General features: G+C 55.5%; 1 protein-coding gene across 4 annotated transcripts in view; it reads right to left on the bottom strand.

Annotated features, from left to right (window-relative positions):
- Window positions 1-15,601, bottom strand: part of CRHR2 (corticotropin releasing hormone receptor 2) — a 38,004-nt gene that overhangs the window by 8,689 nt on the left and 13,714 nt on the right. For 2 of the 4 annotated variants that reach the window (XM_037041202.1, XM_037041205.1), the window contains 6 exons: window positions 5,638-5,723; window positions 4,126-4,235; window positions 3,706-3,823; window positions 2,212-2,365; window positions 1,657-1,717; window positions 202-274 (listed from right to left, as the gene is read on the bottom strand). In XM_037041202.1, the coding sequence (XP_036897097.1) occupies window positions 202-274; window positions 1,657-1,717; window positions 2,212-2,365; window positions 3,706-3,823; window positions 4,126-4,235; window positions 5,638-5,723 (602 nt within the window). The remainder of the gene's footprint in view (window positions 1-201; window positions 275-1,656; window positions 1,718-2,211; window positions 2,366-3,705; window positions 3,824-4,125; window positions 4,236-5,637; window positions 5,724-15,601) is intronic. The other 2 variants (XM_037041204.1, XM_037041206.1) reach the window with 1 other exon arrangement.

Below are 15,601 nucleotides of genomic sequence, written 5' to 3'. Positions count from 1 at the left end.
GGGCCGCATGGGTAGGGAGTGTGGGAGAGCGAATTTGGAAGGGAGGTGTCAGGAAGCAGGGTGGCGTGTTCAGAGTGTGTGCAGGTGGCGGGCGGGACTCCAGGGCATATTGCTCCCTCCGCAGTCTCTCTGCTGGGTGGGTCCCCAGTCCCCAGTCCCCAGTCCCCAGTCCCCAGTCCCCAGTCCCCAGTCCCCACCTACCAGGAGCACGAGGATGATGGGGCCCTGGTAGATGTAGTCCACGAGGTCGCCGGGCTCCTTCCCAAACCAGCACCTGCAAAGGTGGGCGGTTGTCAGTGACCTGCCGAACCACTGCTCAGGGACCCCTGGAGACTTGGGCCCAGGGGTCCTTTTCCTCAGGGGTCCTTTGCCTTGACCTGTCCTGAGACCCAGTCTCCAGGGCTGCAGCTTCCCTAGAAGCCTGGGTGCATGGCCCCACCCCCATTGGCCACCCCGTCCCCCACCCCCTGCTGTCCCAGCTGGTCTGGGCTCTCCAGCTGTCCAGAGAGCAGCCTGGTTCACCCCTCCTCCACACTCCCTCACCCATTCTAGACTGCTGGGCCCAGGGCTCATGATGGACAGCCGGGCTGCCCCTCACTGGCCCCAGGCCCAGCTGCCCTGTCTCCTGTTCATGGGCTGCTTGGAACCCACTGCTTCTTGTGCCAGGCACGCAGCTGCACAAAGCAGCAGGTATGCAGGCGGGAGCCTTCTCCTGCCCCAGCCCAGCCCAGCCCAGCCCAGCCTTCCTCCTGGCTGAGCCTGGCACTGCCCGAGGCCTGGCTGCTCCGCAGGGAGAACAGTGGCTGAAGGGTCAGGGTCCAGGGGAAGGGCTCCCAGGACCCCATCTGGTTCTGCCAGCAACTCCTTCTAGACCTCGGCAGGAAGGCCCTGCACTGTGTCCCCTACCACCCCAGGCGTCAGGCAGTGAATGCTGCCTTGAACAGGAACCTCCCCAGCTGCCTCCCAGCCCCGAGGGTTCTGGTCTCTGCTTGGAAACACCCTCTGAAAAGAAGCTTGCTGCCATTCTGCATGACGATAAAGGTGCGCCTCTGAATCTCGGGCAGCTTTTGTCATCATGAGCACTTCCTAATGTCGAGTGCCTTCCCACACCCCCAGATCCCATTTGCTCACTCCAGCCTCAGAGACCCCTTGGAGATTTTTATACAGGGACTCATGTTCCCCTGTCCCCTCTTGTCTCAGCTGGTAGCACCAGACTTCCCAGCTGCTCCCTAGCTGACTCCTGACCCCTGGGCAGTAGCAAAGGCTCGGACGCAGATGAGGTCCCAGGACAGAACCCTGGCCCAGGGGCCTGTGAAAAGCTCACCATGCCAGCCTTGGATGAGGTATGGGCTGAAGGTCAGGAGCCCCTGGCTCCCTCCAAGTTCTCCAATCATGAGAAGGAGGACTTCCCAGACGCTAAGGGGTCTTGTATTTGGGTGCTTCAAAGAACCAGAAATCCTAATTCAACTCAACAAAGCTTATTTGACCAGTACCATGAGTACCTCTGGGTGCAGGGGATGTATTTTTATAATTGAAGGATGATAAAAAGCTGATCCATCCTATAGGGCTGCCTCTCCTGCCCCACGGTTTAGTCCGAGCCCACGGCTGTCTGTCCCAACATCCCCATGGCCCCTGTGGCCCCCATGGCCTACTTACTGTTCATTCTCATAGTAGAGCTTGCCAAGGGCCCAGGCGATCGTGATGGGGCAGGGGAGGCCTGAAAAACAACAGACATGGGCTGCAGTGGACAGATGGGTGGACAGGGGGCCCTCTTGCAGAACAGACTTCCAATCATCCACTGCAGACCATCAGGGGCCATCAGGGTGCATGACCGCAGGGGCCCTGTCCTGGACCCTGGCCCCACCCCTCCCCCACTTTCAGCCATCCCTTCCGAGCAGGTCAGTGAGATGAGGGGCCTGTGTCATTTTCTGAGATTTTTCTGATTGAGATGTGGAGTTGCCGGCATCTCTTCCAGGGCCAAACACAAAGGTCTTCGCACCTGCCATTCCTGGCGAGGGGATGAAGACCATCTCGGGGAGGCCCTTGTGGGGGACTATCTACTTCTTCCTGGCCAGCATGCAGAGGACTGGCTGTCCTGGGGATAGTGGGTGGGGCCACAGTTCTGTCCTTGGACCCAAGATGAAGAGAGGTGACCTTGTCGGCAGTACCCCCACCCCCTCTTGGCCCCGTCACCCTCCCAGGGACCCTCACACCATCCGATGACCAGGAAGAGCCACTTCCGCAGGCGTTCTGTAGAGTAGGCCATGACAATGGCTGTGTGCAGGTAGCAGCCCTCCACGAACATCCAGAAGAAGTTTGTCACCACAAAGTAGTTGAAGGCAACGGTGATGCACCGGCACCAGACCTGCATGGGACGGGCGGTGGTCAGGGGCTGCCCAGGGCCGGGGCCCAAGTGTGCAGCCTGGGCACCGACATGGGGCTGGTCATTTCAGAGGTTCAGGGACATGGCATTAAACGCCCTCCCATCACATGCTGAATGGTTCATCCTTTGTCATTTCTTTCTCACTGCTTTGGTCTGAGCTAAAGCACCCGTCTCCACGGATACTGGTATGTCTGTGACTTCGATGCTTTCTAATTCCCCCTTTCCATCAAGAAAGAGGGGGTGGGTCTGGACCCAAGCTTCCTGCCAGACAGAGGCTAGAATGGGTAACACTGCTGTGCCTTCATGGTCATATGTTTTGGAGGGTCACCTTTTATCTATAAGTCACACTGGCTCCCAGCTCAGGATGGAACATGAAATTTCATGGAGGAGAGTGGTTTCATATACAGTGATTCAATTAAAAGCACGCTGTTATATAAGTAATAGTACAGGGTCTCTCTGCAGGTGGGCAGTGGCCGTGGAGGTGAGTGTCCCCTTGTTTGGGAGAATGAAGGCTGCTGTTTGCCTCCCCAGCAGATGGGAATTTGTTCCCATCCCTCTGAGCAGGGCTGTCAGATAAACCTCCTGCACTCAACTGGTTGTAGCTTCCTTGGCTTTCCCCCATGGCCTTAACCTTGGGCCCCAACAGGCTGTATTCTCAAAGTCCTGCTGAAGTGGGAAGCTAAAGGTCCTCTCCAAACCCTGCTCTGTCTTCTAGTTACGTGACATCAGTACAAGTCAATACTGGGCTACGGGTCACCCCAACATTGGGTGGACCTTGGCTGGTGCTGAAGTGGGGCTCCTTGTGGGGCCAAGGTAAGGATCAAACCAGGCCAGGTGTGCTCAGGGTCAGCCACCCAAACACACGGCATGCCAAAGCACTCTGCGTGTGGCTCACTCACCTCTGGTTTTTTAGTGGCTGGGACCCTATACATGGCAGTGGCCAGAGATCTGGGGTGGGTTGCTAACATGTAGGTGGCCTGCTAACCCAGACAGAGAGGCATCATGACAGTGCCACCTAACCCCTCTGAGCCTGTTTCCAGGTCTGTGTATTACAGTCCCTACAGGCCCAACCGGGGGTGAACAAGGCAGAGCTCAAGAGGTCAGCTCCAGCCTCCTCCCAGGGTCTTTGGAAGACCCATGACCATAAGGTGGTGAGTAGCACCAGGTGCATCAAAGCCTGCTGTCAAGTTTGTGCTGCTCCCGAGACCCCAGCCTGGCAGCTCCCCACTTCCTCAGTCCTAGAAGGACAGCGACTGGAGTGGAGCAGAGGAAGGTGTCCCCAGAGCCCCCTGGGGCCCAGCCCCAAGACCCTGCCCAGTGACCTCATTGCTCTCGTGCACTTCGTGGTCGATGAGCTGCAGCAGGAACCACGTGACGTTCCGCAGGATGAAAGTGGTGATGAGGTTCCAGTGGATCACATTCCGAAGACAGCGAATGCTCCTGTGGAAGGCCCAGGCCGGGGGTCAGCCAGGGTCAGGGTTCAGCTAGGACTGAGCCCCCAGAGGCCAGGCAAAGGCTCAGCCCGGCAGAAGGGTATGGGGCTGCAGCAGGAGCCAAACTCCTACCGGGGAGGCCACGGTTGGAGCTCTCACTGCCAGCCCCCCCCCACCCCGTGGCCTCCCCCACACTCCCTTTGCCTGCTGGTTGCAGGGCCTCTGGAGCGGAGGTGGGAAGGTCTGGGACAGGTGAAGGGGGTGCCGTGGGAGGAGGGGCAGGGAGAAAGCAGGGGCAGCATGGCTCACCGCAGGGCCAGGAAAAGCAGGAAAGCCGCCGAGAGGGCTGCCACAGAAACGCAGTGGCCCAGGTAGTTGACCACGAGGGCGATGTGGTAGTGCAGGCTGTACTTCCTCTGCTGGACAGACAGACACTCTGGCAGACAGAGGCATGGGGCACACAGAGGGCAGGGCTGGGCACTTTAGCGGTGACCACCCTGCGTGTTCAGACGTGGAGGGCAGAAGTGGCTCCAGGCGTCCTCACCACACCTGGCTTTCACATGCAGGCCCCTCCTCCTGGCCCTGGGTGGCTGTGGGTAGGCCTCCCACAGACAGCGTCGGTGCAGCTTTGGACATAGTGCCTTCTGGGATACACCAGAGGTGCAGATAGACTTTTATTTTCTTTTTAACTCTGGACTGGGAGTTCCCATGCCTGTGTTTAGTCTCAGCTCAGATTCCAGCTGCCTGAGCAACTGAGGGTGAGTTGATTGAAATCCCTGGGCCTCGGTTTGGACACTTGTGCAGCGGGCCCAACCTGCCCTCCTGCCACAGAAGCAGTGATGGGTAGAAAGCCTGAGGGCAGCCTTGGGGCCTGTCTGCTCTGGGCGTGGCAACGGGGTGGGGGTGCATTGGTTGCACAGTCCTTGTGAACAATATCAAAAGCAAGTAAAAAAGACAGTGTGCTTTTTATTACCACCCTGGCTGGCGATTCTGAACAGAGGCAAAGATATAGCCCTCCTTCTGGCCCCAGGTACTATCTCCCCACCCCACCTTGGTATGGCACCACCAGAGGCCCTGAGGTCAGGAGGAGAGAACAGGGCGCCACACAATACCTCTCTCTCCTTCACGACTCGTCTGTCCCCTCCCCACCTGTGGCCCTCACTCAGTGCCCCTTTGGCTCGCATTTTGAAGAACCCACTCTCTCAGGTAGATGCATGGTTTTCCACCAGCTCCCCTGGGGACTGTGCTGGGTGAATGAGGAGAGGCCAGAGGTAGGATGTTTCATTTTGGGTCAGAGCTGAGGCACAGCTTCAAAGGGGAGGCGGCTGGCCTGCTGGCTGGCGGAGGAATCCAGTTTCAGAGCAAATGGGCCGGTGAGGTCAGAGCAGGTCGGGGCGGGACCCAGCTTCCTGTGGGGATTGCCTCTGGGAGGCTGCACTTATTTCCACTTGGAACCTCCAAGTGGAAGTCAGCCAGAGAGTCAGAGAGTCAGAGAGTCAGAGAGTCAGAATGCCAGATGGGGAAACTGAGGCTCGGAGGAGGAAGGAAGTCAGACAGCCTGTGACATGCTGGAGCACTGGTCACCCAGTCACTCGTTAGTGTGTCACATGCCACCCTGGCTGTGTCCCGTGCCAGCCAGACCTCTCCTGAAGGTGGGGCTCTGTGTCCCCTCCTCTGCCTCACTTCGATGACACTGAATGCAGGGTGGGGAGTGGGGGGCAGGGGCAAGGGGTGCACAATGGAGTGGTTGGGAGGCAGAACTGGTTCTACCCCTGTGCTCAACCTGAGTCAAGCAGGGTCAGGGCAGGTGGGACCACTCACCTTGTCGTCCAAGATGGGCACACACTGCGAGTAGTCGATCCGTGAGGCCCAAGTCCCATTCTCCAAGCACTCCCTGTAGGCATTTCCTACAAAAGGTGCCAACCACCAAGAGGCAGGTCACTCCCCTCTTCAAGAACACTCCCTGGCTCCCCAGTTCCCCCAGGATGAGGCCCATACTTTTCAGCTTCACTAGGTCAGGAAACAGTGTGCATCTAAAAGTTCACCTGGAAGTCATGTGTGTGGAAACAGCACCAAAGACTGCAGGCTCATAGCAGTGAACAGGCATGGGTAAACTCACTGTGGGTGCCATCTTCGACTAGTTCAAACACTCCCTTTCCTTTTGTTCGGAACTGAACCCAACTGTGAGCCCTGGGTTGTGGGTGAAGGTTCACTGCTTCCAGCCATGCCATTTCCGTCCTGATCTCAATGACGTCCCACTGAATGGGTCCCTGCTTTCCTACCAGCCTGGCACTTTCATTTTAATCATCACTGCCAGTGACATGGCAGGTGTTTACCACGCACCCGACCCTCTCCTGCTTTGTGTGCACTGCCCATTCCATCTCCACAGCGCCCCTGGGGGAGAGGTGCCAACCTTAACCCGTTTCACAGAGAACTGAGACATACAGAGATTAGGCTGCTTGCTCAAGGTTCTGTACAAGGATGAGAAGAGGGTTCAGAACCAAAGGTCTGGCTTCAGGCTTTACATTCTTAACCTCTAGGCCAGGGGCCCCCAACTCGTGGACTGTGAACGGTACTAGTCCCTGGTCTTCTAGGAACCAGGTGCACAGCAGGAGGTGAGCGGCTGGAAAGCAAGCGAAGCTTGGCCCACCTGAGCTCCGCTAACCCTAACTGGCCCCTCCCTCCCTCCCTCCCTCCCTCCCTCCCTCCCTCCCTTCCTATCTCCGTCCCCCAAACCATGGATAAATTGTCTTCCACGAAACCAGTCCCTGATGCCAAAAAAGTTGGTGACCGCTGCTCTAGGCTAACAAGTACATAGGAATGAGGAGCAGTTGGGAAAACAGGACCGTCCTGCTGACCTTGAGCCTCAGCTGCCTGGGTGACCACCATGTGATGTCTCTCACTGATTGAGAAGCAGCCTGGATATTAAAGTTGGAATGTGCTGTATGGAAAGACATTTCAGAACCTCAATGTCTGACACACAAAAAGGCAGGTTTTATCCGAGGGCAATGTATGAAGGTCAGGGAATGCTTGTGTTGACCTTGCTTTAAATTCTAGCTTGACTGCCAATGTTTCCCTCCCGAGACACCTCCTCCACGTAGCCCACCCTCAACCTCCAAACAGAGGAGAAGCACTGCCCACCTGAGAACTCCCAAAGCCCTTTTTCTGGCCTCTGCTCTGCATTTCATGATTAGTATGAATTTAACCTCCCCCACGGGGTTAGAAGTTCTAAGTGACCCATCATTTGGGGTGATTTGCATGAGGGCTCTGCTCTCTGGCTAATGGGCGGTTGTTGGCAGATCTGTCTTTTGGCTTATGTTAGAGGTATGACATAGAGCTAATTCAAATAAATGGCACCCAGAGCAGAGTCACAGAGCCAGTGGGAGCCTTCGATTGTTTTTGGAAGCAGCGAGTTCTGAAATTATTAAGTTACTTAAAAAAAAACCCCACTTCTGATGAGCTGACAGTGAGTAAAAAGCAATGGAATTATTAAGGAGCATTTGCAGAGGAGCGGAAACAATGGGCGGGGTGGGGGGGGGTTCTATTAGGTTAATTGTTTTCAAATTGGTGCCTCCAGTGCACAGATTTTTCACCTTCAGGACTGTTCCTGGTGTTTTCCAGCCTCTGGTGCCTGCCAGCCCGAGGCCACCTCTGGCAGGACTGTGGTCACTGTGTGAATGGACTGGGCCAACACTGGTGACACTGACTCCAGCCCTCATGTGAGGATTCAGTACCTCGGCCCTGACTGTGGCCCCCAATTCCCTACCAAGAGGTTTTTCCCCTCCTCAGGGTCGTTTCAGTGCAGAAAGTGGTGTGTTCACAGAATCTGATGTGTCGGGTCAGTAATGTTGCTGAACTAAAGGATGGAGTGGGGGGCGGGTGGAGCCAGAGGAACCCATGTCAAGGTCTCTTAGGAGGGTAAGTCCTTTTGTAAAATGAACAATCCCTTCCTGGTGGGGAGTTAGGGTCTCTCTCAACAGGCCTGGGTGAGGTGAGACACCCTGATTCTAGCTGTGGTTTCAAGAGAAAAATTTATCTTCTGGAATGTGTTCATAGATGTCACAGAGATTTTTTGAAGTTCAGTGCTAAGCCCCTTCCTCCAGAAAGGCATCCTTGATTGCTTGCACCTTACAGATCTCTCTATCTTGAGACTCTCCACCACCAGTTCTTATAGTCTGAGTCTCACACTTGCAGCCCTTGCTCATGACCTGGCATAAGTTGTTCAGGTGTGTGAGGCTGGTCTGTTTGATTGGTGTGGGACTCCCTTAGGACAAGGCCTCAGAGTGCTTGTTTCCCAAGCATGGTATCTCATGGGGGTACTGAGGGCAGGGTGCGGGGGGATTGTAGATGGGAAAGGGTCAGGATGGAGGTGCTGCAAATCTGAAACCTCTGGTCACCTTCATGCATGCTGCTGGGGTAGCAAGTTCTGTGAATTCCATCTCATCTTTTTCTGGAGTACATCCCCCCTCCCCACCCATCTCTCCACCCACTCCCTGACCACCTTGCCTGGACTGGCACAACAGCCTCCTATCCTCTGCAAACTTGTACCCCTTGACCCTCTCTGTCCTTTACCTCAACTGCCAGAGTGATCGTGTCGACTTATATTTAAAAGCTTTAAGCTGCTTTTTATTGCTCTTGGGAATGAATTCAGCTTTCTTGGTGTGAAACTCAAGGCCCTGGACACTCGGACCCCAGCCTGACTTTGCTGACCCAGCTCCAGCAGTCTATGGGGCTGTTGGCATTTGCACAGGCAAGCAGGGCATACCCCCAGCTCTCCGCTGAGCCCCCCTGGGGACACCCTCCTCACTCTCACCCATGGCTCACCAGCAAACTCCTATATCTAACTTTTCAACCCTGGCTCTAGTGCTGTCTCCTTTTGGAGGCTTCTTCCATCCCCAAGATGTTAAGTAATCTTTTTCTGAACACACCTCCTCTAAGTCTTCAGAGCATTGAAACCCCGGCCTTCACACTCCATTGCCCTTGAACTGCAGCAACACACCCATCGCCTATCACAATCTAGCGCGCACACACACACACACACACACACACGTGATGGGATTCAGCATCACAAAGCGACATTTATCTTTACCACAATTACATTTTTCTCTATATTCCATTTGGATGAATTCTATTTATTCTGTGTACAAACGCTACTCATAACCCCACTAAATGGACATCACAACCCCCAACTGTGCCGAAATCTGCGGAGTGACAAACAAAAATCTCTTTTAGTGCATTTGCCGTCATTCACTATGGACATCATCTCACTGGGTTAGACCCCATTCTTTACTACTGAAGCTGAGCCCCTGGGGACAGGCAGACGAACAGGCAGAAACCGTCCTGGAGACGTCGCATTCCCCTCGGGAGCTGGCCATTGAGTGCATTGTGGGCGGTGACAAACTGCCTCGGGTCTGCCAATATGTTGGGCAGTGGAGTCTGGGATGAGGAATGTGGGAGTGAGAGGGGGGCTTCCCTCAGTGGGCTCAGCCATGCTTTGGAAGGAGGTTCTGGCTGCAGACACGGGGTTCCAGGGGATTGGAAGACAGATGTTCCCGGCTCTTCAGGGGAGCTGGCTAATGAGGACTGCAAGCCCTCGGGCACAGCTCAGCACAGGAGAGAGTAAGACAGGAGGAGTCTCCCCCAGGAACCATGGGAAGACAGGCATGGAAAGTGTGCAGGCAGGTGGCCGGGCCAGATCACAGGGATAGATGCAGGGAGGTGGGTGTCTGCTACCACAGCAACACAGACGCCCCTGCCAGAGATCGATGCAGATGGTGTGCAGTGTCATCTGCCAGGGCCTTAGGGTCTGGGTGGTGCAGGCAGGGTCTCCCCTGCCAGGGCCTGTGTTCTGGGCGGCCTGGACCCTTCCCCAGCAGTGTGCTGGGGCTCTGTCCCCAAGGAGAGCTGACCAAAGAAAGACCCCATTACAATGGGTTCTCCTACATTCAGGTGCTGACATTTTGATAAGAGTTCCTGGTTCAGGAGGTCCCCTGAGTGGCCCAGAAGCCTGCTGGGGAAAGGTGGGGACCTATAGTCTAGCACTAGTTTTAGCTATGCCTGGATAAGTAACCTTGCCTAAGACCCTCCCCTCTTGGCTTCAGTTTCTTCTCTCAGAAAACATAATGTAAATTGGTTCTCAATGACGGTACTGGGATCACGGGTGCGCCTTCTACTCTACTAAGTTCCAATGACAACCATGAGTTAGTTGACAATCCCAAACATCCCTACCTACTGCCAAGTGTCCATGAGGTTGGCACTGCTACCTGTAATATCCTAACTGGCCAGGCATGGGAGACAAGGACCAGTAAGGACTGATGAATTTTGGTGGTAGTTAGGGGGCAGAGTGCAAGGGACAGGTTGGGTGCGCTGTGAGTGGGACAGTGGTGGAAGGGCAGTGGTGTGGCCATTGGATATATAGAAGAAATGATAAGGAGGAAGGCACGGACAGATGCTGGCAGGAAGGTGGGAAGAGCCAGAAGCAACATTCATTGAAGCAGTGTGGTCGCTGTGCAGGACAGAAACTTTCAGCACCACGGACAGCGGAACAATCCCATTCCCCACCATCTCTGTAGGCGCCCTACCTTGGAGAGCTCCTAGGACCCAGCCCTGTCACCCTGCATTCAGCCCTTGGCCCTGGGCCCAGCCAAAGGTTACACTAATTCATGCCTCCAAGCTTCAGCCCTAGATGCTCTAGATGCTTCCATGACTGCTCCAGATTCCTGGGGGTTCAGCTGCTCACCTTCCCTAGTTCATGCTGGGTCGCAATTTCCCAGCTAGCCTAAGGGGTCAAGGTCTGGGTGGCCCTCTCCATGGTCCCTTCTGAAGTGCTACACAGAGCTGAATATATAGGGGCTTAGGATGGACCGAGGTGATGCTGTTGCCTAGCTGACTGGGTGACCCTAAATGAGGACGAGAGGCTTGCAGTGGGCTGAAAGAACAGCCTGCCACCTGGATGCCCAGGCCCCAGAGAGCTGCATGGCAAATGCAAAAGGGCCACACATGCACAAGGCAGCTATGGCCACACACACATGCCATAGGCAGATTGAGTCCTGCTTCTGGAACTGCTGGCCCTGCAGGACCAACCCCACCTGGGGTGAGGGTGTCACTCTAACATAGCAGTCCCGTGGGCAGTCTCCTGTAGCTTCTTGGCAAGAAATCTTGGCCATCCCCAGAAAAGTGCACTGGAAACTGAGTCAGCTGGCATCTCCTTGGGGATTTAAGAGCGGGAGCCAACTTTTCCCTCATTTGGTCTAAAGGGCCCCAAAGAGGGAGAGTGACATGTCTGAGGTCACCAGCAATGAACAGGCAGAATGAAATCTCCCTCCCCTGGGACACGCTTTTTCTTGGGAGACCCTGGAGTCAGGGTTCCTGAAAGGAAGAGGCCCTGAAAGGAAGAGGCCCTCCCTGTGCCGCCTTGTTTCAGAAGATGCAGTGGCTGTGCCCTCTGCCATGCCTCCTCCACTCGGCATCCAGATGCCCAGAGCACCCAATGCCCAAGGGGCCAGGTGCCCACCACAAGTCCCCTTACTGCCTCTCATCTGAACTGGACTGCTCCAGGCCTGGCCATCTGCTTTCTGTCTGGCTTGGGGCCTCATTGTGAAATATTTGACCTTCCCCTTGGGGCACTGCTCTTAGCTTTTTGGGGGGAAGAGATCCCCCCTGGTGGGACTGGACAAGGATGCTGTGGGGCATGACTGATGGCTTTCCCCCTCCAGTTAAGAGGCCTTTTGGGGAAGCTCAGTCATGGTGCCAGCAGCATAGTTTCCCTGAGCTTCCCCAACAACCAATGCGTGTCTGCCCAGCTCACACTCCTGCAAGTGTTTAAATGCTGCTGCAGCTAATGAGGGCCAGCCTGCTCTGGGAGCTGGCTGAAATAGTTCCTGTATTGACCCAATCACAGTGCAAGGTGGTGGGGGCAGCTAGAGATGCTCCCCCAGGCTCAGACCCAACCTTGACCTAGAAGGAGCACTGGGCTGACAGAATGGGGATCTGCACTTGCCATCCTAGTTGTCAAGTGGGGGAGAGCCTCCCCAGGGCCATCTGCTGTGACATCTGGGCTGAGGGACAGGAAACTTGGGTTCCATTCCTCAGTGTTGTGTGGACACTGCTCTCATGGCCTCAGCTGTCTATCCTGGACATCCCCAAGCCCCCAGTACCCTGTTTCCAGAAACTTTTCACTCCTTGAGTAGGCACGGCAGGCATAGAGGTCCCTATTTACAGCAGACAGTGAGTATCCTGAACCGGAGAGTCCCCAGGCAGTTTGGTGGAGACCACACAGGGCCTATGCACAGGGAAGGGGTGTGTGGGTCACTGCCTTCCCCCAGGAGGGGTGCAAGTAGGAGGAAGCCCCTGCTCCAGCCTCCACTGCACAGGGCTCCCTCCTTGCAATCATCCATGGCAACGCTCCATGGGCTTGTCGCCATGACGCCAGCCATGGAGGGAGGCGGGGAGCAAGAAGATAACAGGGACCCCTGAGGCAGAGGCTGCTGGGGAACCGAGGAAAGTCAGGGGAAGGGGGCCATCAGAACCCATCAAGCTCACCCCCACCTAGTGCACAGAAACAGTCCCCTGCAAAAGAAAACCCTGTCCAAGGTGTGGACAAGCAGTCAGCAGCCTGTCCGGCACGAGAACAGGTTCTCAACCAGTTTCTGTGGAGCGATGTGGGGTAAAGCCACCGCTGGCTGGCAGAATCCTGCATCCTTGCACTCACCCAGCAGTTGCCTCTCTCCGGAGGCCTTTGGGGATCAAATCAGACTTTCTTTGTGTACATCCCCAAAATCACAGCAGTGTCCTTCCAGAGTATTCCAGGCTTGTACCCCGAGGCCGTGGGCAGGCAGCCAGGGCTCTAAAGCAAGCGGGACTGAGGCTGATGACACGATCTGACCCCTGAGGCCTCCAGGGTCTGGCCCCTGTTTTCATGACGCCCCTCTCCTCCCTCCTCTCCTCTCCTCTCCTCTCCACCTCTGTTCCCACTCCTTCTTCCACCTGACACATCACTGGGACCACTTTTCAAGGCCCTACTTAACAACACTTCTTTCTCCATGAAGTCCCCCTAACTTCCTCCTTCCTCTGAAAATCAGCCTCTTCCATGTGCTCTACAGTCTGGGCTGTACTGTACATTTAGGAGCAAATACCAAGAAGTCCTCTTTGAGTCTCTCTCTCCCTTTTCCTCTCTCTCCCTCTTCCTCTCTCAGGATTCCCTGTGAGGCAGGCTCAGGTTTTCTGCATCTTTGAAGGGCTTGTTTTGAGGGGGAGGGGACAACACACCCACCAACCCAATAAGAGGGGGGCAGCAAAAGGTGGTCTGGAGGGCTCCTAGGAGGGAGGGAGGGATGGAGGGAGGGAAGATGCGGTGGAGGGGTTGTGCGCACATAAACAGCTGAGACTTTGTGCTTCCCTCCTGGCCCACACCTGCAGAGGTAGGAAGCTCCAGATCACAGGCTGAGCTTCCAGAGCCAGCAGAGGTCCTTGGGGGCTGGGCAAATGTCTTCCCCTCTTGGGGCATTTCCACACTTAACCCTTAAGTAGCAGGGGAGGGGCGGGCTGACCTCAGTACAGAGGCCCTGCAGCTGGGACCTTGAGTGTCTGGAGGCCACAGGGGCATTTGTTTCTGCACACTCTCTCTTCCTTCTGCCTTCTCTTAGCCCAGCTCTCCACTCTCCCCTCCCAGGACCATTCGGCTACCACTTTCCCTCAGACCTGGATCTCCAGGGTAGCTTCTAGCCTGGGGCCCAGGGCTCAGGGTATGATCAGGTCAAACTGCGGACAGAACGCAGACCTGGGTTTCTGGACTCCCAGCTTCTACTTCCTCAACCCAGAGGCAAGGGTCTGCCTGGGACCCACTCGCCCTTCTCCTTGAGGCTCCACCCCCTTCTCCTTGAAGCTCCACCCCCTTCTCCTTGAAGCTCCACCCCCTTCTCCTTGAAGCTCCACCCCTCCACCCACCTGTTTTGGGAAATTGTGACATCCCACGGCATCAAGCTTCACTCCTACCCTCTCCAGGAAGCCCTCCAGGAATGCTCCTGTGCTCACCAAGCCCCTCTTTCTAATCTGACTGTTGATTTGTATGAGTCTGGTCTTTACATAGCCTAGGGATCCCTGAGGGCAGGGATGGGCCTTTCCTATCACCTCTGTCCTCTCAGGGCTGCAGAGGAGGTTTCTTTTTCTTTCTTTCTTTTTTTTTGGGAGAGAAACATTGATTTTATTGTTCTACTTATTCATGCATTTATTAGTTGATTCTTGTATGTGCCTACCAGGGATCAAATCTACAACCTCAGCTTTTCAGGATGATACTCTAACCAACTGAGCTACCTGGCCAGGGCTGAAGAGGGGATTCTGCATAAACAGGCAGACCCAATGGCAAGACCCCTTTGGCTAGAGACCACTCAGCTAATGTGTGTCCATGTGGACACTGTGCATGTGCCTAGAATGGGGTTCTGGGAAGTGGGGACTCTGTCCTGTCCTTGGGGTTGGTTTAGGTGGAGTGTCCCTTTATCCCCTGTCCTGGAAGATGCCTCAGTACAGGTGGGACCAGCCCTTCTCAACAGGTCTGAGATCCAGGGGGTGGAGGCTGAGCTGGGCTAGGCTTAGCAATTGGGCAGGAAAAAATGGGCCTGGCCAGGAGGAGGCAGCAGCCTCCCCTTTGTAGCCCTGAGGACCACAGGGGCAGGCAAGAGGAGGGGCCCCGGGGAGGGCAGATGTACAAAGGGTGGGAAGAGGGAGACACAGAGGGTTTGGAAAGAAGGGAAGGAGGGGACTGGAGAGAGGGACTGGGGAGACAGAGAGGGAGCAAGAGAGCTGGAGAGGGAAGACAGATGGAGGGAGGAAAGGAGGGAGAGTAAAGGGGAGAGTAGCATGGACAGAAGAAGAGAGAAACTGAGGAAGACATACTCATAGAAAGAGAGAAAATCCACCTGGAGACAGAGACAGAACCATACACAGAATGAACAGAGACAGACACAAACACAGAGGTAGGTGGGCTTCGAGGAGTCTGAGTAGGATGGAGGGAGGTGGGAGGAGATTGGAATACAGTGGCCCCTCCAGCCGAACCCATGCAGGGGTTCCCGCAGGTCCCTTCCCTGCTGATGGAGACTGGGTGGCGATGACAGGGGTTGTGCACGCAGGTCTCTCAGAGGTAGTGGCACCTGGAAAATGACCCACACTGGGTAGCTCTGTGCTCAGCTGAGTGGGTGAAAGTTCACGGAGACTAAGCTGCTATCCCACCAGGGCAATGCCTGACTTCAAAGAACAATGCTTCAAGGGGTATTGGCTATAGCACTGCAAAATTGGGCAGAAAGAGAGGCCAGGACCCTCTTTTTTGTTCCCCCAGGCTTGTCCTACAAGCTGTTTCCCTGTCTGTACCCTTCTTTCTAAAGAAGGACCCACTGGGAGGGCAGACAGCAGGAGGAGGCTGTGGCCAGGGGAGCAGAAGAGGAAACTGACTCACAGTGTGTCCACTGCCACTGGCCGGCTGCACTGCTTAATGGAAATGCTCTCTGCCCCCCACTCTCATCCTGGTCCCCAGCAGTTTACACTGCAGGCAGCATTTTGGTCCAATGGAAGCCAATGGTTCATCAGATAGCAGGAGCAAATTGGAACTAGCTCGGTGATGCCCTGACCTCTTCTTGGCTTCCTGTTTGATGTGAGGAGAGGGGTCTGCTGCGTGCTGGGCTCCTTCTTTGGGAAGCCTTCCCCAGCCCCTTGCTCTCCCCTGTCAGGGTGTTTGTCCCTCTGAATTGTCCTTCTGTCTGTTGCAGTGGTGAGGACCTCAATGCCTGTGCAGTGG

The sequence above is a fragment of the Sturnira hondurensis genome, unplaced genomic scaffold, assembly GCF_014824575.4.
Source record: "Sturnira hondurensis isolate 20B ecotype Veracruz unplaced genomic scaffold, ASM1482457v3 Scaffold0002840, whole genome shotgun sequence".
Lineage (NCBI taxonomy): Eukaryota > Metazoa > Chordata > Mammalia > Chiroptera > Phyllostomidae > Sturnira > Sturnira hondurensis.
This window is presented reverse-complemented; position numbering and strand designations above follow the sequence as displayed.